General features: G+C 37.0%; 1 protein-coding gene across 1 annotated transcript in view; it reads right to left on the bottom strand.

Moving 5' to 3' along the window:
* The window catches only part of LOC150102216 (leucine-rich PPR motif-containing protein, mitochondrial-like), a 394,112-nt gene that overhangs the window by 257,590 nt on the left and 112,750 nt on the right, over nt 1-23,772 (bottom strand). The window contains exon 12 of the mRNA XM_090399109.1: nt 12,247-12,316. Within this exon, the coding sequence (XP_090255235.1) occupies nt 12,247-12,316 (70 nt within the window). The remainder of the gene's footprint in view (nt 1-12,246; nt 12,317-23,772) is intronic.

Here is a 23,772-nt window from a genome sequence, read left to right as displayed (position 1 = left end):
CCACTGAAGGAGGCAAGCTAATCTCAATAGGTGCCGGTCCCAAGCCCGGATGAATGGCGAGGGTTTACGCCAGGAAGGGCATCCAGTCGTAAAACTTCACTGCCAGCTCTAGCTATGATCTAATGAGTAAAAGAGAAAGTGGTATAAGGGCTAGGGCGTACCCCTTAAGCGACGTGCAGCCACATCGCCCTACAGCTGCGAGAAGTGGATGACGGCTACCGAATCAAGGGCGAGTGCGGTTAAAGAAGTGAGCCCAGCAGGTGGAGAGGATGTTGCGAGTGGGAACACTGAATGTTGGAAGCATGACTGGAAGGGGAAGAGAGGTGGCAGACATGATGAGGAAGAGGACGTTGGACATTTTATGTGTGCAGGAGACAAGGTGGAAGGGGGAAAAAGCGAAGGAACTGGGAGATGGATATAAATTGTTCTACTCTAGAGCGAATAAAGAGGGAAGAAATGGTGTCGGAATTGTGGTGTGTGGCAGAATGAAGGGAGAAGTACTGAAAGTGGTAGAAGGAACGACAGGATCGTGCAAATGAAATTGGGTCTTGGAGAAGAGCAAGTGGTCGTCTTATATGTATGCATCCCGCAAGGTGGCTGTACAGTAGAGGAGAAAGATGAGTTCTGGAATGTGTTAGATGAAGAAATGAGGGAAACTGGAAGAAAATGAGATGGTGACTGTCGAAGGAGATTTGAACGGACACATAGGGACACTGTGAAAGGGTGCATGGTGGCCATGGAGTAGGAATGATGAACCAGAAAGGAGAGAGGATTGTGGACTTTGCAGGAGTGTTTGATCTGGCAATTGTGAACTTGTTTTTCTACAAGAGGGAGGAACATTTGATAACATTTAGAAGTGGTAACAACAGTTCACAAATTGACTATATTTTGACTAGAAGAAAACATCTTAAGGTTGTGACAAATTGTAAGGTAATTCCAACAGATCAAGTGGCACAGCAACACCGACTGCTATACGCAGACTTTAAAATAAGATCGAAGATAAGAACCCCTGGAAGCCACGGGATGAAGACAATTAAGTGGTTTCGCTTAAAAAGAAGAGAGTGTGAGGAATCGTTTTAGGGATAGGGTGTTAGAGAGGCTTTCGGATGGACTGGAAAGTATACAAGATTGGTGGAAACATAATTCAAAAGTAATCCTGAGCTGTGCAATCGAGGTGCTTGGCAAGACATCTGGAAAGATTACAGAGCAGAAGGAGGGTTGGTGGTGGAATAATAATGTTCAAGAAGCAGTGACAGCTAAGAGGAAGGCAAAGCAGAAGTGGGATGAGTCAAGAGTGAAAGAGGACAGAGAGGTGTACAGAGAGAGAGAGAGAGAAAGCAAGAAGCCAAGAGAGTTGTGGTGCAGACGAAGGCCATGGCATATCAAGATCTGTAGGATCAATTAGAAACAAAGGAAGGACAGAGAAAAATTTACCAACTAGCAAAAGGTAGAAATAAAGCAGCAAAGGACATCTTACATGTGAGGAAGAGTATTATGGAGGGATGTGGACATAAGAAACAGATGGAGAATATACTTTGAAGGACTTTTGAATGAGGAAAATGCGAGGACTCACAGAGAAGATGGGCAGTCTGCTGAGAGGATGGTGCAGAACATCAGTAGAGTGGAAGTGAAGGAGGCCACGAAGAGGATGAAGAATGGAAAATTGGTGGGCCCAGATAGGATTCCAGTGGAGGCATGGAAGGCACCGGGAGAAGAGAGAATTAACCTGCTGTGGGACCTGTTCATGAAAGTTTGCCAACAGGCAAATATTCCCAAGGAATGGAGGGAAAGTACTCTTGTCCCCTACAAGGATAAAGGGGATGCACAAGACTATAAGAATTACAGAGGAATAAAGTTTATGTCCCACACAACGAAAATCCTAGAAAGGGTTCTTGATGGAAGACTGAGGAAGGAGGTGGAGATTGAAAAGGAACAATTTGGCTTCATGGCTGGTAGATCGACAGATGCTATCTTTGGGTTACAGCAGATGATGGAAAAGTTTCGAGAGAAACAATGGGAGCTACATCTGGTGTTTATTGATCTGGAGAAGGCATACGATAAAGTGCCAAGGCAAGAAGTCTGGAGGTGTCTGAGGGAGAAGAAGGTACCAGAGAAATATGTCAGGTTGGTGCAGGAGATGTACAGAAATGTGAAGACAAGAGTTCAGACCTGTCTGGGATAGACAAAAAGTTTTCAAGTAACAGTTGGCTTGCATCAAGGGTCAGCATTAAGTCTGTTTCTGTTTAATATTGTGATGGAAGAGGTGAGAGAAGACGCGCCTTGGACAATGTTGTATGCAAATGACATCTTGCTGTGTGCAGATTCAAGAGAAGAAGTGGCAGCTAAACTGGAAAGATGGAGGAAAGTACTGGAAGAGAGAGGTATGAGGCTGAGCAGAAGTAAGACAGAATATATGTGTTGCAAAGTGGACAGCGACCAGGAGACAGATCTGGAGATGGAAGGAAATGTCATCAGGAAGGTGAGGGACTTTAGATACTTAGGTTCAACAGCTGAAGAAGATGGAGGGACTGAGAAGGAAGTGGGATGCAGGATACAAGCATATTGGAGGAACTGGAGAGAGATGGCTGGAGTGCTATGCAATAAGAGGGTGCCAATCAATCTGAAAGGCAAAATTTATAGGATAGTAGTGAGGCCAGCTATGATGTATGCTATGGAAACTATGGCCCTGAGGAAAAATAACATTAGCAGGATTGTGCGGTGTGACCAGAAAGGATAGTCTGAGAAATGACTATGTGAGGGGAACGGTGAAAGTTACGAATTTAGGAGCGAAGATACAGGAGGCAAGGTTGAGTTTGGTCATGTGATGAGGAGGGAGGACGAATATGTGGGAAGAAAGTTCATGCGGATGGATGTGCAAGGAAGGAGGAAGCGTGGGTGGCCAAAGAAGAGATGGAGGGAGCTGGTAGAAGAGGACTTGAGGATAAAGAACTTGAATGTGGTGACAGCCCAAGACAGGAGGATGTGGAGGAGACTCATCATTAACAGCGATCCCACTTAAGTGGGACAAGCTGCAGAAGAAGATTTATTAAAATATAAAAATTTTAAGCATAATAAGCAAACAAAAAAAACCCAGCAAATATTGATTTTTTTTCTTCCCTGTCCTTGAAAAAAGTATTCAAAATGTGAATACTTTTTTTTTAAATAAAATTTCAAGGTGTTTCATTACTTTACTTCAAACATTAGAGAAATCTCGTGGATCTTTAATCACCAGGTATGAGAGCTGGTGCGAATAGTATGGCCTTCCTCAATGAGTTCCTGACTACATGGAAGTCTCTCTTAATAATAATAAAAATTCTGACAGAGGTGAAAAAAGGGCAAACTTACAAGAGGAAATTTTTTTTTTTTTTTTTCAATTGTATTTTTTTCTTGAAGGCTCTATGATGCATAAAGAGCAGATATGAAACTATTGCTGAGGTTAATTTGCACATCATAATACTCAGGACTCCAATATTGTCAGATCTTATTTCAGTCTTCTAAGGCACTTCTTACTATATCAATCCACCTATATATTATTCTTCCTCAGACTTTTCCCCCCTCCATCTCGACATCAAATACCTGTTATCGTCCTTCAATTCTATTTAAGTGACCATACCAACCTGAAATTAGCCTGCTCACATATTCCTGACTGCTAACAATATCAACTTCAAATATCTTCATTTTAAATATGATTTTGCCATTAATACCACTCCCTAATTTTTCTCAGAACAGTCATATCTGTGGTCTCTACTCTCTGATCAACTGTTCTACTTTTAAACCCAGCTCTCAGAAGGACGGACAATAACATGTTTAGATCAGTGTGCAGAAATGAAGCAGAAGAAAGGACTGGTTTTACATATCCATCAAACCACACAGCCATCAAAAACATATTCATTCAAAGCACATACACTTTCATGACCACTTTTATGGAGTTTAAATTGTCATTTGCAGACTCATTTTTTTCAGCTAGTGGTGCCTATTAGTAATACGATGCTTCCATCTGATTAAAATAGTGAAGGTTTTTAAGCAAGCATCATACCTAGTTAGCCAAGCAGAGAATATCTGTCTCCTTTGTAAACTAACAAACTATATGTCAGAATCCTACTGTATCATATATCTAATGAATGTCTAAGTGAAAGACAATTATCATCAAATGTGAAACATCAAAGGTATACCACATCTGGTCTCTAACACAGATACTGGAATATCTAAACCTCAGCACCAAAGTACTAATAGTTTACAATCTTTCATAAGTGGAAGCATCATTAAAAAACATCTCGGAGAAAAGACCAGTCCTTTCTGCTGCTTCATATCTGCACACTGATCTACACCCTCTGCAAAAAAGAAACCGAACTTTTCGAAAATAGAAGAAACTAGTGGCGCAACCTGTTGTATCTTTTTGTTGTCGAAAGCAGCAACCTTCATTAGTGTTGTGTCAACTGTTTATGACATTTGTTTGATTAGAAGCCAAGTTATAGTGCCAAGAGTGACAGTGTGTTTTGATGAATGGTCGGAAAATGAGTTTCAAACAGAGAGCTGTGATTGACTTTTGTGTTAAACTTGGTAAAAGTTTTACCGAAACACATTAAATGCTTCAAAAAAGCATACGGTGATGAATACTTATCCTGTACTCAAGTTTACAAGTGGTTTAAGTGATTTCAAAGTAGTTGTGAGACGCTTGAGGACGATGAAAAGCCAGGCCATCCAAAAACGAAACTGAGCGAAGTTAACATCCAAAAAGTGTATGATTTCATCAAAGAAAACATGAAATCGTCCATGAGATTGATTAAAGATGAATTGGGTCCAATTTGTCCAAAATCAACTATGCACAATATTTTGACCCAGAGTTTGGGCCTTCGTAAATTGAATTCTTATTTTTGAATTTTATTTAATTGAATTCTGAGAGGAGACCTCCACATAGCCTTTAAAGGAATGCAGAGAACCGACCAGGGCTTCTAACCTAATGTCCAATCCTCACGTTCTCTTTGTGCACCCTGTTGGGTATCTACCTGGATACTAAACGAACGAGGATGGGCTGGCAATTTGGGATTTAGCAGACCAAATTGTATTCGAATTGGTTAAACCAAAATAAAAAATGATGGTACAACATGACAAAATTTCATGCCGGCTGGGACGTCGCCTAGTTAAACAAGGCCCCCGTTGTTTTCACCAGGGAACCAGGGTGAACAGCGAAAAGTCAGCTACTGGAACAAATCTGAAAACAAACCCCAACTCAACATCACCAGAGTTAAAGATCAGTACTATCAACATAAGAAGCCTGAATAGCAAAGAAATGGAGCTAGCTGAGGAATTAGATAAGTACCAGATCGACATAATAGGGGTGACCGAAACAAAAAAGACAAAAACTGGTGAGATCTTTCTGAGCAATAAATACAAAATGTTATATTCAGGCAATGACAATCAAGGAAAAGAAGGAGTAGCCATAGTATTCAACACAAAATGTGAGGCTAATCTTCTTGAATGGCAGTCAGTCTCAAGTAGAGTAATGAGGGCAAATATGAGAATGGGGAACTGGACAATGAGACTATTTGTGCCTATGGTCCCACAGAAGGTTCTACTAAGGTAGAAGTGGAGATATTTTTTGAGGCTTTAGAAAAAGCAACGGACACAATGAAAAAGGAAAGGTTGGTTCTTGTTGGGGATCTAAATAGCAGAGTAGGAAATGATTGTGAGACATACAAAAATATGTTGGAAAAATTTGGAGAAAAGAGCAAAGCTAACAATAATGGCAAATATCTGTTGGATTTCTGCTCAGGACATGCAGAATTGGTTTTTACTAAAACCATGTTCCAACATAAAAATGTGCACAAATTCACATACAGAGAAACGGCAAAGAATAAGAAAAGTCTCATTGGTTATGTTATTGTTGATAGTGATGTTTGCTCCCTGGTGCAGGACACCAGAGTACAGAGGATTTGAAATTGGAAGTGATCACTATTTAGTCTTGAGCAAGATAAAACTGAATTTCATATTGAAAAGAACAACATGTAAGAAAGTTTTAAAGCGAATAAAAGTTGAGCAGCTCTCAGATGTGAACTGTAGACTAAAATACACAAAGATTATTGAAGAAAAAATGAAAGAGTTTGAGAACAGCAATCAAACCTTGGAGATTCAGTGGCAAACTCTGAAGAAAACATTGATTGATTCTGCCAGAGAGGCATGTGGTGAGGTTGTCTGTAAGGATAAAAAAATCAGAACTCCTTGGTGGACACAGGAAGGTTAAAGAGGCAGTGAAGGAAAAGAAGAAAGCATATCAAAAGTTCCTGTCAAATAAGTCAGCTTGTGCTCTTAGAGAATACAGAGACAAATGCAAGAATGCTAAACACTGTGTAAAACTAGCTAAACAAAAGTCATGGTAGGACTTTGGCAAGAATATAGAAAATAAATATCAAGAAGGTGGCAAAATATTCTGGAGGTTGTTGAAGAAGCTTAGGAATGGAGGAAATTTCATGTCACCTTTATCATCTCTAACTCCTGTAAAATGAGTTAGAGATGATAAAGGTGACATGAAAATGGGAGAAAAAGATATCCTTGAAGTATGGAGTAATTAGTTTGAAAAACTGCTAAATGAAACAAGCTGTGATGACAGCACAGTGGTAAAAAAACACTGACCAGGCATGCAGTCAGGAATACATATCTATACTTGAAGTAGAAAAAGCCATCCAAGGCTTGAAATGTGGAAAGGCAGCAGGAGTAGATGATATTCGACCAGAAATGCTGAAGTATGGTGGTATAAGAGACTTACAGTGGCTGCACTGCATAGTTCAGAAAGCCTGGACAGAGGGACGAATTCCCAATGATTGGAGTAGAGCTCTCATAGTACCCATATATAAAAAGGGAAATAAAACTGAATGTGAGAATTACAGAGTTATTTCCCTACTGAGTGTTTCTGGCAAGATCTATGCAAGTATATTGAGAAACGGTTGAGAATAATTGTGGAAGAAAAGCTTGGTGAAGAACAAGCTGGATTCAGGCCAAATAGAGGCTGTCAGGATCAGATTTTCACTTTACGACAAATAGTCGAGAAAGCATGGGAATATAACAGAGATCTGTATTTAAGTTTTGTCGATTTGGAAAAGGCATATGACAAGGTGCCAATGGGGCATTAAATCAAGCAATACTTAGTCTTTATTTGAGTTGTAAGTCAGCAGTCAGAATTGAAGGAAGTACAGGAAGATGGTTTAATGCTAAATCTGGTGTGAGACAAGGATGTACATTATCCCCTCTGTTATTCATTATCTATATGGATCACATTATGAAGGAAAGTGGTATTAAATCTGATATCAAAATTGGAGATGTTAATGACTGCTCTTTGCTTTATGCAGGTGATGTTATACTTCTAAATAAATCCGCTACAAGTCTGCAAGATTCTCTGACTAAATTGAATAGCTGTTGTAATAGATATGGTATGAGGGTCAGCAATAAAAAGACAAAGACAATGAAAATAGGCAGAATCATTGAAAACGTCAACCGTGTTGTGAATGGAGAACCTGTGGAACAAGTAAAATATTTGAGCTAATTAAGTATGATTTTTAGTGAAGATGGTAAATTCAATATAGAAATAGAAAACAGAATTAACAAAGCTGGTATGGCAGGAAGTCAATTGAATAAATTCATATGTAATAAGAGAGAAATTAGTCGGAACACTAAATTAGCTGTATACAAGACAGTGTTCAAACCAGTTTTAACTTATGGATCTGAGAGCTGGGTCAGAAGTTAAACACTTGACCAAAGACTAGAGACCACAGATATGAGAGTCCTGAGAAAGATTATAGGCGTGAACAGATGGCATCAATGGCAATATCATATTAAAAATGAGGATATTAGGAAAGAACTTGACATTGTCAGCATCCAGGAATGCGTTAGCAGAACTAATCTCAGGTGGTATGGTCACTTAAACAGAACGGGCGAGAAAAGATTAGCAAAACAAGTGCTCTCTGCCAGGTTGGCTGCAAAACGACCCAGAGGAAGACCAAGATATAGGTGGATTGATTCAGTACAAAGTGCCTTAGAAGATAGAAATATAAGATCTGATAATGTTGGAGTCTTGACATGTAACAGACTGATTTGGAGGAAAATTGTAGATAGGAAGTTAGTAATGATGTAATTTTTTTCATGTAGTACTATCATATCCTGTACACCCCTTGAGGGTACATGGCAGGAATTTGATGATGATGATAAACTGAATTCACGATTTGTTCCCCACAAGTTGACCAATGACCAAAAAATGCATCAAATTGAACACTGCAAGGACCTCGTTAAAACCACTCGTAAAGGTCTCAAACTTCCTTGAAACGAAACTTGGTGTTTTGAATATGAGCCCGAAACAAAGTGCCAGAGTGCTGAGTGGAGACACAAGAACAGCGGCATTCAAAAAAAAAGTTGCTTGGAGAAGTGAAAAGTAAAGATAATGCTGATTTGTTTCTACAATTCCAAGGGATTGTTATTCCCTGATAAGTTAAGAATGTTAAATTTTCACTTATCGTGGTATAACGAGCAAAGGAAAAAAATCCTGGAAAATAATTAAGTAACCATGCTTGTTTCTAAGTAGGTATCGTTGTGAACTTTAGAAAATATTGGATACATTAATTTAAGAAGAAATAGATAATTAATTGGCTCAAGGAGGATTTTATAATAATAAAAAAAGGGAATTTAGATAAATATGTATAAAGCAAAGTTGCCAGAGATAAAGTGTAAATTAAGAGAGTTATGGTTTTGTGTTGATATTAAATTCAATGTAAGAATAACTTGTAAAAGAAAAATAAAAATGAGCTTGAAGTTCAGGGAGGGGAAGCAGTCTGTTGTCCCAAGTGGTCGCATGGGGTAAACAAGCAGGAGAGAACAGACGTTGTGAGGTCATATGACAAGAAATCGAGGTGCTGGATGAGCAGTGAAGTTTTTTTTTTTTTTTCTGAACCCCCCCCCCCCCGATGCACTGTCTTGGTTTTTTTCGCCATGTGGAGTTCTCAGATTTCCTCTGGTAGTGAAGGTTTAGCCTGGTGCTGGTTCGGGGATGGCCGAACGATACCTCTAGACTAGGGCGATGTTACCGCGGGTAACCCTGTCCTAGATTCCTGGAAAGTAATGGCAGACCATGCCATTAAAAGGTCAGCAGAAGCATGCGCCCGATATCTAGGCTGGTAATTACTATGAAGAAGTTAATCCGAAGTAGATTGAGGGAAACAAAGAATTGTCCTAATGAAACAGAAGATAGACTGAAACAGATGCAGAACATTAGAGATACCACCGAGTGGAGATAAGTAAAGTTTGTTATTTATATGAATGTAATCTGAGTGTGTGATGATATGGGTCCTTTGTTATTTAAGGATTTAGATACAATTATAGGTCAGGACTATAGCACGTGTGTTTTATAGGAAGTCATGAGTGAATAGTAACTAAGTGAATCTGAATATTTGTATGTTGAAGAATGCTTAAACTTGCCAGTTGTTAGTGTGGAAATTAACTAATGGAATTTAGTAAGCAATTTAGATGTTAAAGAATTATTAACTTGTGGGTGAATTATCTGAAGAAAATTGTGTTTTATGGGAAGTTATGAGTGAATAGTAATTAAGTGAATCTGAATATTTGTATGTTGAAGAATGCTTAAAGCTACCAGTTGTTAGTATATAAATTAATTAATGGAATTTAGTAGTGATCTAGATGTTAAAGAATTATTAACTTGTGTGTGAATAACTTGAGGAAAATTATGTTCAGAGATCATCCCTGATGAAGTTCAGCTATTTAATTGATTTAGATTAGAATGTGTCTATTTAGAGTGATGATTGTTCATGTATGTAAACTGTAATTTTAGAAGCTAATAAACCTTGCTTGGAATTAACTAAATATGAGTTTGTGTATAGAATTCGACGCACCGCTTGCAAAACTTATTACGGATCTGAGCGGGAATTTAATTGAGTAAGGTTAATGCTACGATTGCAACCCTAGGTCACATGAGTATATCTTCTAACTTACTTCTTGATTGAGTTATTATCTTTAATCTAATAATTCCAAGTGGCACAGTCTAAAAATACAAATTTCTTGGGATTTTAAGAGAGGTAATGTTTGATGACTCTAGTCACATTGAATTTTGACTCTACCCTGAGGCTATTTCTTTGTGTGATAGAGATACCACGTGACCCATGTAGTAGAGAGATCACTTTTAACATCACGTAGTAGAGACGTCAAATTTTAAGAGATATAAGAATTTATAAGAAAGGGGCACAACAGCATTATCCACAAAGAATTCATTCCACCTGGCCAAACAGTCAATGGTGAGTTTTATCTCCAAGTTTTGAAGCGATTGATAGAGATAATTCATTGCGTACAGCATGAATATCGTGATGCAGGCAGCTGGTCACTTTTGCAAGATAATGCATCATCTCATTGTTCGAACATTGTGAGACAGTTTTTGAGCAAAAACCAAGTTTGTGTGTTGTATCACTTGCTGTATTCACCTGATTTAGCACCCTGTGACTTCTTTCTTTCCCCCCGACTTCATTTGCTGATGAAAGGAATGCGATAAGACACCAACGAAAATGTTCAAGCGGCAGTAACCACGACCCTCAACAGTATCCCAAACACCGATATAAAAAACTCATTTAGCGAATTAATTGACTGTGCCAAATGCTGTATAGAAGCTGAGGGAGAGTATTATTATTATTATTATTTGGCACCTCCAGGGAGCCCAAAGACTCATCGAGGGGAGGTCACCTGCTCTACAACGCTGTCTCCACCACTCAATCCACCAAATGACTGCAACTACCAAAGCCATCTACCGCCGACCACCACCACTAGTTTTTCCACAGACACTCACAAACATCCATGCTCACGGCAGGAATTGAACCTGCAGCCTTTTGGCTGGAGAGCGGATATGCTAACCCCTCGGCCAGCCAGGCCAGCAAATTGGCCAGTATATTGATTGAAATAAATTATTTGAATAATTATAATTGGCCTGTGTTTTATTTTCTATCAAACATTCGGTTTCTTTTTGGACAGAGGATGTATATACCAATTCCACAACTTTTTTTTTTTTCAAGGTACTTATTTATGACATTAAAAGTATCCTCCCATGTTGTTATGTTAGTCCTTGCAAATGTATATTTGTTCATTTATCCTTTCATCATCACTGCATCTAATGATACACCCACCCACCCATTTGCTTGGTACAGGGTGAAGTGTGATTCATTGCACCATAACACAGCTTTTCAAGCTTCCACGTCCCATCCCACTGCACACGCTCTTTGCACCCTGAAAGACAATGCTGCATGTTGGTTCAGGTAATGTGGGCTTGCATATTGTGGTCCTACAATGGAAACCCATGTTGTGAGCATCGGTTCTGAATGTTTTGTGTAGATTCGTGTTCCAGCAGATTCTCAAAACTCTCTGCATTCAACATGTCAACTGACAAGTTATGGTTTTTACATATTATCCTTCGTAGCACCATATGCTCACATTTGGCGAGTGTGGTGGATCATCCACTGCAGGTAGCACTTGCAGGTGACTCCCTGCACTTCCATCTCAGTATAGTATTACTGACTGTTGACCTGGGATAGCCCAATTTGTCAACAATTTGCTAAACAGATAGTCCTGCAACATGGCATCCTATCACAACGTCCCTTTCAAACTCCATCAGTTCCCTTCTTACATCCAAATCACCCGAAAACAGTTATACTGACTTGAGAGCATCATACTCCTTCAATTTATACCGACTACAAACATGTGACTCGTTACATGGCAAGAAGCACCTTGCCCATGGTGTGCCCAATGACTTATTTTCAAGCAGTGTGTGTAGTAGAATTGATGGCAGGTCATTATTCATGAAATCGACAGTGCCATAGCATTAGACACACAATCACAAGTCAATGTTATATCAATGTATTTCTGTGTGAAGATTGTTTTATATTTTTTTATTCATAGCAGTCTGTCAGAATGAGGTTCTGTTTAAAAAATTACATGAATGAAAGAAATCTCACTGCTGGGGTCACTGTTAATATCAAGGACTCAAAGGAAGAAGGAAAGTTTTTTTCACACTCCCTAACATTAACAACCTCCTTAAATGATACTGGAAAAGAGGTCCTTTCCAATGGGCTGATACTTATGTAATTTTCAAATAAAACTGTGTGTTCTGACAGAATATTGAAAAATCAAATAACTCTACTAAAAAGAAAAGTTTATATATACTAGCCATCCAGAATAAAGATAGTCCAATAAAAAATTATTACAACTTACCATTTTCATTTTTTTGATTCTTATGAGCCAGCAGCAAAGGCCAAAAGTAATGATTTCTTACAGGAAAACCCTAATAAAAGGAAATGATTTTGTTCATTCACATAACATTTTTACTCACTTTATGAGCATGACAATTAAATTCCTGTAATTGCATTGTACTATTGCACATACAGAGAATCAGGCACAACCATGTGAATGTGCATGCTTGGACAAGTCTGTGCTATTGCCTTGAGTCATATTAGAACAATCAAGCCTGTAGTTGACAAGATGTGGTAGAATTAGTACACGTGTGTTTATTGCTTTCAGCAGAAAAATGAGTGAGCAGAATTTAGTACAGCGCATTAACATCAAGTTTTGTGCAAAATTAAGCAAAGGTGAATGCGAAACTCTAAGACATGTTAAGAATGATTTATGGTAAAGATGTCATGAAGAAAGTTTAGCATATCAGAGTGGCATAACACTGATGGGAAAACTTGAGAGATAGCAAAATAAGTAGGTGACCTTGGGATTATATGAATTCGCTGAATATATGAAAATGTGGGAAAAGTGCAACAATTAGTTTGGACTGCAGAAGAATTAAATTCAGACAGAGAAAGTGAGGAAGATTTTGACAGACAATTTGGGAATGAGAAACTTCTGCAAAGATGGCTCCAAAAATTTTGAATAAAGATCAAAAGCAGTAGATTGATATTTGTTCTGATTTTTCTTCCCAACTGGCTATTTTGGATAGTTATTACTGGTGATAAAACTTAGTGTTTTCAATACCACCACCCTGAAAAAACAAAACACCAAAGCATGCAATGGAAAACATCAACTTCAACAAGACTGAAAAAAACAGAATTTCTTCTTTTCAATTGTAAGGGCACACAGCTGAGTACAAATTCATTAAACAAGAACAAACATTGAACCAACATTGTCATTTATTTGTTGGCATAGTTATATGAAGCTGTTCAAGAGGAAAGACCTGAACTTCAGCTGAACAAGATCATCCATCACAACAATACACCTGCACATGATGCAATAGTTGTCTGTGAGTTTCTGGCTTAAAAAATCAATTAGAAAATTCGGCCATCATGCACATTAATTAGACTTATCTCTGACTAGTTACTGTTCCCAAAATGAAGAATGAGTAGAAATTATGAAGATTTTTGACATTTCTGATATCCAGTAACAGGTGACGATAGTAACAAAGGGCAATGCAGAACACAAGTTCCAGAAATGTTTTAGATAATGGCAGCATCATCTAACGAGGTGCACTGCTGCACAAGGAGATTACTTCAAAGGTGATAGTAGCCACTAATTCACAGGTAAGCAAATGTGGTTTTTACATGTATGTATTCTGGAAATTTAACTGTCACACCATATCCTAAGACCATTTAAGGATTTCATTCCTAACATATTTCTCTTTTACCTGATAAAATTACACTGTATTAATAATTTTGTATTACAGCTTTTTAGATTATTATTATTATTATTAAGAGAGACCTCCAGAGAGTCAGAGATCAGCGAGGGAGGCCACATGCTATACACACCAGCTATCATACTTATTCTTGAATTCATTCACACTGCTTGCACTCACAACATCCAAAGGTAATCCATTCCAATCATGCACCACCCTATGAGAGAAAAATCTAGCACTCACACCCTTCTTGGCAGCCTTCATTCTCAGCTTCCAAGGATGCATTCTCTTGTCCTTTCCCCAACCTCCATAAATTGCAAAATTCCATCAATTGAAATCCTGTATGACACTTTCAGAAGTTTGTAAGTCTTAATCAATCACCCTTCTTTCTTCTCTTTGCTAGTGTCTACAAATTCTCAATCTGTCTTCATAATCAGTATTCCACAATCCTGATATCATTTTTAACACACTCCTTTGTATACTCTCTCTCTCTCTCTCCAATCTATCAGAATCACAATGGAAACCAGGAGACCAGACCTGTGCACAATAGTCCAAGTGAGGTCTTATCAAGGCCTTGTAAAGAGGCAAAATAACATCCTTATTTTTACATGTGAACGTTCGTTTCAGCATTGCAAATATCTTTTAAGTTGTATTTGCAATCTTTGCCCCATGGGCCCTGAATTTCAACTTACTATCTATTAACACTCCAAGAGCCCTAGCCTCATCAGATTCTTCTAGTCTAATCCCACCAATATAATATGACATTGGATACCTAATCATGCCGAAGTAAATGACTTTAGATTTACTGACATTGAACTGACACCTGTTTTCCCATGCCCACAATTCCAGCCTATTCAAATCATTCTGCAAAGACTGCATATCAGCAGCATTCTTGATTACCCTACCTATCTTTATATCATCAGCAAATAGCTGTATGTCGCTTGTCAAATCCTTCCCAATATCATTAATGTAAATACTGAATAACAGTGGACAAGCACTGATCCTTGAGGTATACCACTTATTACCTTAAACCTTGCAGACTCAGATCTCTCCTATACAATATTAGCATGGATAAGAAGATGTCAGTCAGCCATCTTCTTATCCATGCTAATATTGTATAACTCAAACCCATTTTCTCCAATTTATGCAACAGTCTACCATGCTGTATTCTGTCAAAAGCCTTAGCAAAATCCAAAACTATCATGGTGTATCCATTTCCCTTGTCTAGTTCAATGGCAACATTGTTATAGAATGTGAGCAAGTTGCTAAAACATGACCTTCCCTTAGTTAAACCCATGTTGTTCATTGCAGAGTAGAGATTCACTGTGAACCCATTTCTAAATGGGGGCCCTGAGCAATTTTTCCAAAATCTTCACCACCATTCCTGAGATACCAATTGGTCGATTGGATACACTAGTCTTTGCACCACCTTTGTGCAATGGAATTACCATACATTCCTTCCATTCCTGTGGAATCTTCCCTGTTCTGAGACTCATATTAAACATCCTGGTAAAAGGAATGGCCAGTTCAGCTGAACACTCTTTTATCACACTTGCTGATATTCCATCAGTCCTTATTGCTGAATTCTTATTCAATTTGTGCAACAGCTCTAATACCTCGGCCTCACACACCTGCGTTTCTTCATCTAGTGAAGAGGTAACAGTGAGCTCAATGTTGTGTTCACCAGGTTGATAGCTTTTAACAAAAAGGCACTCATTAACTGAACAACCTCTTCTGCATCCATAACCCTCACACTATCTGGGTTTAAAAGAGTTATTCTTTCATATTCATTTTTTTTTTTTACTTGCAGCATATCGATAGAATTCTTGTGGTTTGTCTTTAGCACGCAGAGCCAGTTTCTTTTCATACTCAGACTTTGCTTTCCATACAACAGTTGTGACTATTCTAGCCCGCTACTTATAACGTTCGTAACAGACGTCATCCTTATGCAAACGGTATTCCTTCCACATTGTCCTTTTCTGACAACGCTCTTGCTTCATAAGATTACACATTCATTTGACTCCTACTCTATTTATTCTTCGAACTCTCGGGGCACATTCTGATATTGCATCATTTAAGTACCGTTTAAATGCTTCCCATGCACAACCAATCTCTGCTTTGTAATTCAGCATGTAACCTTTCCTGAATGGAACATTCATAAATTTAGTCACTTCCCAAGTGAGTACCGCATGATCACTGTCACCAACTGGAGGCAGAATAGTTACGTCTTTAACTGAAAAGCCCTCTGACACTATAATCAAATCTAATACTCTTTGATCTCGAGTTCCTTCTGTCACATGCTGCTTGAGGAAGTTGTCCCGCAACAGCTCGATAAATGCATTTTCATTCTTCTCATGAGATTCTACTGCTACCCAATCAATATTTGGATAATTAAAGTCTCTCATTATGATTACTCTTTACATGCTCATCTTTTCTATTTGGTGATGCATTTCTACATCACTAGCAACTGATTTGTACCAGGTTTTTTAACTACACCATAATATGGAATTGATCTTGTTGGATTACACCTCACATCAGATGCCTTCAAACTCACTGCCACATGAAATATTGTTAGTAGTATTACTACAATCATAGGTCTCAAATCTAACTGGATTTAAGTCATCCGATATCATTAGCAGCATGCTCCCTCCTCTCCTATCCTTCCTAAAAATACTGTACCCATGATACTCGATACTAGTTAGTAGGCCTGATTCTGATAGCCAGGTCTCACCAATACCTACAATGTTAAGTCGCAACATATTGACTAAGGCAACAAACTCTATCCCTTTGTTTCTGATACTCCTAACATTCATGTACAGACATAATAAACTATCTGGTGGTTCTTTTGTATTATCTTTTGTGCAGTTTGCCTGCACAGTTGGACACATATGATGGGTCTGAACCAGATGAACACAAACCCTCATCAACATTTCCATGACAAAGCCCATTCCCATCATTAACACAGTTATATAACATTGTCACTCTTACACTTACATTCACACCATTCCTTCCTTAATAATTTAGTTTCCCTGACTCTTTGTGTTAGGTCTCATACCAGTTATTAGTTTTTCTAAACTCCTGATACCAAACACATTCAGGTGTATGCCATCCCTCTTATACAAATCCAATCTCCCCTCAAACTCATTCCACACATCCAAAAATTCACATCCATTCCTTCTACATAGCCTACACATCAAATCGTTTGCCATCATAGCCCTTCTTTTTAATTCATTTTTATCATTATTATATAGTGTAATATTAATTCTGTGTAGAAAGGGCATCTGTGACCTTATCTCTTCCAGCAGACACTTCACACCCATATGAGGTACAAGAAAGAATGACCACATGACATCCAATAAGAGATGTCAAGTGTGGTGAGGGAGGGGGGGTTAGCAAAGAGAATGAACAATGTTAATAGTAAGTTCAATTCTTCCAAGTCATGTTAGAATCCCAATAATCAGAAATGGAAAATTACTTATTGCCGTCAACGTTTTATTTCTTTGAAAGATCAATATCTTTCTGGGAATTTAAAGAGCAATATGTGACTAAAGTAAATCTTGCTCTCACACACAATCATGCAGAGAAAAAAAAAATCAGTCTGACTTTAAAAAAAATTTGCTAAAAACTTACAGGCATTAAGTTTTTAGCATTATAAAATAAAATACCAAATGCATTCCTTAAGGTAAATTAGATCAGAAGTATAACTAATATAAATTAATTCATCAATCAATATGTACTGTGTTTCACCATATTTGAGAAAATGAAATTACAATATATATATATATATATATATATATATATATATATATATATATACGTACAGAGACTATAAGATGTCACCCCCATCATTGGACTTAATACTTCTCAGCTACCAAGCAATTGGTAGGATGTTTAAGTTACTTTTGAGACTCAACAGAAAATAAAATAGCTGGATTCAAGTGAAGACAATAAGATTATGAATAAAAACACAAAATGATAATAGATGAAACTATTTAAACAATGGGATATGAAATGCCTAAGGCATATGACACAAATATGAGCAAGAAGATAAATATCAAGCAGAAAGAACATAATAATTCCAGTAATATTTAATCATCATCATCATTATCAAATTCCTGCTCATGTACCCTCAAGGGGTATACAGGATATGATAGTAATACATGAAAAAAATTACATCATTACTAACTTCCTATCTACAATTTTCATCCAAATCAGTCTGTTACTTGTCAAGGCTTCAACATTATCAGATCTTATATTTCTATCATCTAAGGCAATTTGTACCGAATCAATCCACCTATATCTTGGTCTTCCAATGGGTCGTTTTGCTGCCAACCTGGCAGAGAATACTTGTTTTGCTAATCTTTCTTCGGCCATTCTGTTTAAGGGACCATACCACATGAGATTAGCTCTGCTAACGCATTCCTGGATTTTGATAATATCAAGTTCTTTCCTAATATCCTCGTTTTTAATATGATATTGCCATTGATGCCATCTGTTCATGCCTATAATCTTTCTCAGGACTCTCATATCTGTGGTCTCTAGTCTTTGGTCAAGTGTTTTACTTCTGATAAAGCTCTCAGATCCATAAGTTAAAACTGGTTTGAACACTGTCTTGTATACAGCTAATTTAGTGTTCCAACTAATTTCTCTCTTATTCCATATGAATTTATTCAATTGACTTCCAACCATACCAGCTTTGATGATTCTGTTGTCTATTTTGATATTTAATTTACCATCTTCAGTAAAAATTGTGCCTAAGTAGCTGAAATGTTTCACTTGTTCCATAGGTTATCCATTCACAACACAATTGACATTTTCAATGAGTCTGTCTATTTTCATTGTCTTTGTCTTTTTATTGCTGACTTTCATAATATATCTATTACAACAGCTATTCAATTTAGTCAGAGAATCTTGCAGACTTGTAGCAGATTTATTTAGAAGTATAACATCATCTGCATAAAGCGAAGAGCTGACATTAACATCTCCAATTTTGATATGTTTAATACCACTTTCCTTCCTAATGTGATCCATATAGATAATGAATAACAGAGGGGATAATGTACATCCTTGTCTCACACCAGATTTAACATTAAACCATCTTCCTGTACTTCCTTCAATTTTAACTGCTGACTTACAACTCAAATAAAGACTATGTATTGCTTGATATAATGCCCCATCGATACCATATAACTTTAGCGTATTGAATAGCTTCTCTCTTGGCACCTAGTCATATGCCTTTTCCAAATCGAAAAAACTTAAATACAGATCTCTGTTATATTCCCATGATTTCTCGACTATTTGTCGTAAAGTGAAGATCTGATCCTGACAGCCTCTATTTGGCCTGAATCCAGCTTGTTCTTCACCAAGCTGTTCTTCCACAATTCTTCTCAACCGTTTCTCAATATACTTGCATAGATCTTGCCAGAAACGCTCAGTAGGGAAATAACTCTGTAATTTTCACATTCAGTTTTATTTCCCTTTTTATATATGGGTACTATGAGAGCTCTACTCCAATCATCGGGAATTCGTCCCTCTGCCCAGGCTTTCTGAACTATGCAGTGTAGCCACTGTAAGACTCTTATACCACCATACTTCAGCATTTCTGGTCAAATATCATCTACTCCTGCTGCCTTTCCACATTTCAAGCCTTTGAAGGCTTTTTCTACTTCAAGTATGGATATGTATTCCTGACTGCATGCCTGGTCAGTGTTTTTTACCACTGCGCTGTCATCACTGCTTGTTTCATTTAGCAGTTTTTCAAAGTAATTACTCCATACTTCAAGATATCTTTATCTCCAATTTTCATGTCAACTTCATAATCTCTAATTCCTTTTACAGCACTCTTTCCTCCATTCCTAAGCTTCTTCAACAGCCTCCAGAATATTTTGCCACCTTCTTGATAGTTATTTTCTATATTCTTGCCAAAGTCCTCCCATGACTTTTGTTTAGCTAGTTTTACACAGTGTTTAGCATTCTTGCATTTGTCTCTGTATTCTCTAAGAGAACAAGCTGACTTATTTGACATTAACTTTTGATATGCTTTCTTCTTTTCCTTCACTGCCTCTTTAACTTCCTGTGTCCACCAGGGAGCTCTGATTTTTTTATCCTCACCACATGCCTCTCTGGCAGAATCAATCAATCAATGTTTTCTTCAGAGTTTGCCACTGAATCTCCAAGGTTTGATTCCTGTTCTCAAACTCTTTCATTTTTTCTTCAATAACCTTTGTGTATTTTAGTCTACAGTTCACATCTGAAAGCTGCTCAACTTTTATTCGCTTTAAAACTTTCTTACATGTTATTCTTTTCAATATGAAATTCAATTTTATCCTGCTCAAGACTAAATAGTGATCACTTCCAATTTCAAACCTCTGTACACTCTAGTGTTCTGCACCAGGGAGAAAACATCACTATCAACAATAACATAGTCAATGAGACTTTTCTTATTCCTAGCGTCTTCTCTCCATGTGAATTTGTGCACATTTTTATGTTGGAACATGGTGTTAGTAATAACCAGTCCATGTCCTGAGCAGAAATCCAACAGATATTTGCCATTATTATTAGCTTTACTCTTTTCCCCAAATTTTCCTAATATATTTTTGTATGTCTGACAATCATTTCCTACTCTGCTATTTAGATCCCCTACAAGGACCAACTTTTCCTTTTTCATTGTGTCAGTTGCTTTTTCTAAAGCCTCAAAAAATTCCTCCACTTCTACCTTAGTAGAACCTTCTGTGGGACTATAGGCACAAATAAGTCTCATTGTCCAGTTCCCCATTCTCATATTTGCCCACATTACTCTACTTGAGACTGACTGCCATTCAAGAAGATTAGCCTCGTATTTTGTGTTGAATACTATGGCTACTCCTTCTTTTCCTTGATTGTCATTGCCTGAATATAACATTTTGTATTTGTTGCTCAGAAAGATCTCACCAGTTTTTGTCTTTTTTGTTTCAGTCACCCCTATTATGTCGATCTGGTACTTATCTAATTCCTCAGCTAGCTCCATTTCTTTGCCATTCAAGCTTTTTATGTTGATAGTACCGATCTTTAATTCTGGTGATGTTGAGTTGGGGTTTGTTTTCAGATTTGTTCCAGTAGCTGACTTTTCGCTGTTCACCCTGGTTCCCTGGCGAAAACAACGGGGGCCTTGTTTAACCGGGCGACGCCCCAGCTGGCATGAAATTTTGTCATGTCATACCATCATTTTTATTTTGGTTTAACCAATAAGAATACAATTTGGTCAGCTAAATCCCAAATTGCCAGCCCATCCACGTTTGTTTAGTATCCAGGTAGATACCCAACAGGGTGCACCATGAGAAGGTGAGGATTGGACATTAGGCCAGAAGCCCTGGTCGGTTCTCTGCATTCCTTTAAAGGCTATGCGGAGGTCTCCTCTCAGTTATACAGCTTTGGCCCTTAAGCACCCCAATTTAATCTCTTCAAATACTTAATGATCTGAAGAACCAAGCAAAGATTGAATTCACTGTTCTTAAGGATCATATGTTTTTATATATAAAATCAACTCTTCACACAAAAATTTGCAAAACTTTCAAAACATCCATGCATGTGCAAAAACAAAAAGTTGTTCATTCCAATAACTTAGAGTTAAAAACTGTGCTTCACAAGCAGCTCATTCAGAATTGGGTGTTAGAAATATCCACAGACAGATCTGCAGTTATGGAAAGAAACTGAATAATTGCTGTCCAGTTTTTATGGCATTGTTTAAAAAACTGAGCCAAGAAGTATATAAAAGGGTGATGAGTTGGCATTACATTTGAAATACACATTCCAGTATTATTAAATTGTAAATGTCTTTCTTTTGTTAACTGATTGTCAATAAGATGAATATGCCATTTAATTAAATCTATATAGTATAGTGATAGTGAACATTTGTTACAACATTTTCCCTATGTTATAGCACGTTTTTTTTTTTTTTTTTTTTTTTTTTTTTTTTTTGTATATACAAGGTGTGGTAATTAAATTGCTGGAATGCACACTTAAAAATTATATTTGCTTACCTGTAGATCAGTGGCTACTATTATCTACAAAGTAATCCTCTCATGCAGCAGTGAACTTGGACAATGCTGGTATTGTTCAAAACATTTCTGTAATGCTTTTTAATACTGTCACAACATGACATATGTTGTGAAAGTATTACTTAAAAGGATACAGAAAATCTGTATCCTTTTAAGGCATTCTTCAGTTTTGGGAAGAATGTTGCAAGGAACTAAGTCTGAATAGAGAATTTTTTTTTAATCCAAAAGTTCATAGATAGCTATTGCATCATGTGCCAGAGCATTGTCATGATGGATGATCCAACTGTTCAGCCAAAGTTCAGGCCTATGAACAGCTTCACATAATCTTGCCATTATCTCTAAATAGTAATGCTGGTTCATTGTTTGTCCCCATTTAATGAATTTGAAGTGAACCATGTCTTTATGATAAAAAAACAAAAAACAAAAAACACTGACTTGATTTGCATCGTTTTCAGTCTTGGGGAACATGTTTTCCATTGCATGCTTTTGCATTTTGTTTCAGGGTCATGCCTGAAAGCACATATCTGGAGTTTCACTTGCAATTTCACTTAACTTCACACAAAACTTGTTAAAATATGCTGTTCTGAATTCTGTTCACTCATTTTGGCACATATGCATGCAAACTCTACCGCACTTAGCAAATACTGGCTTGATTGTTTTGATATGTTTCAAGGCAATAAGACATATCCAAACATAGCACAGTCACATGGTTCTGCCTGACTCCTCATACATGTGTTAGTATGAGACCATTCTGGAAATCTGTCACACTTAGCATGCTTAACTGATCTAAAAAAATCCAAATAAATGACCTAACACACAATTCAGTGCTAGGGAGAATAATTAGGTCATTAAAGAAACACACTATAGCCATTGTAATAAAAATTTAGAAGCAGTGGAAAAAACTAAAAAAAAAAACATTATGTGTAATAAGATGTAGATAACATTAGTAGCAGATGGATGACAAAAAAATTAATGTAAAGTTTTCATTTAAGCAGAAAAACATTTCATGAATAATATATGGTGTACATTATATATTTTAGGTGAACCCTGACAGAATGTAGAAAAGATATAAGCCAGCAAGTATTAAAAGTAAGAGGTATCAGGGTTGACTGTTAAAATGAAATAGGAAAGGATATTTTATTTTTCAGTTATTAGAACATTTATGACACTTATGGAGAGAGAGTGGAAAATAGTGTGCAAAACTACTTTTCATGAAGGCAAAGCCACCTGTTTGCATCAAGTTTAATATAAAATCAAAAGAAAGGACTGCAGTGAAAAGAATACGATATTTAAAAAAAAAAAAAAAAATCACTCTCTTGAAGACAAGTAGAAAAACAGGGAACCTCACTACAAGAAAGAAAAATCATTAAATTACTTTCGTTAGAGGATCGTATTCACATTGTGCTTTAGAGAATCTTGTCTGTGAAATTTTTCCATTTGTGCATAATAAAACTCAGTATCACACAGTCTAACAAATATAGCAAAACCAGCTTTTATTTCAACAGGAGCATGAAGTAACACTTATTTGTACTTGCTATTATATTATATATGATCATGAATAAACATCTCTGTACAATGTATTTTGACATACAAAATACAAATCAGTTTGGCCTAACACATCAGTAAACATATATGAATATATACAACTGTGCATACTAACATTATTTTGCTACAAGTTCTTCATGAAATCCAAATAGGAATTTGTATTAAAAAATATTTCTGGTTGTTTGATTTCCTGCCTTGTTATGAACCTAAAGGATATGGTTTTCCATGAAGTAATATTATGAATCAGCAATAGCAGAGGTAGGATATTAAAAGCAGAAATATTTGCTTGATTTTGAGAAACATTTTTCAACTTTAAAATCTCTAGCTCATTTGAGCAGTATTTTTAATAGTTCTTAATGATAACTGTAAATATGGCATAAATATTCCACTACTCATGTAATTCTTTATTCCCATGCTACATACAACTAAACTATGCTGAGTGATTCAACATTTGACTTTAGAGCTTTGTTGTTCTCATTGCAACTAATTTCTTGTTATATTCTAAAGAGGTAGTTTAAAAAAAAAAAAAAAAAAATTGAGCCAACT

The sequence above is a fragment of the Typopeltis vanoorti genome, chromosome 10 (genome assembly GCF_054136105.1).
Source record: "Typopeltis vanoorti isolate ZY-2024b chromosome 10, IOZ_Tvanoo_1.0, whole genome shotgun sequence".
NCBI classification, from domain to species: domain Eukaryota; kingdom Metazoa; phylum Arthropoda; class Arachnida; order Uropygi; family Thelyphonidae; genus Typopeltis; species Typopeltis vanoorti.
This window is presented reverse-complemented; position numbering and strand designations above follow the sequence as displayed.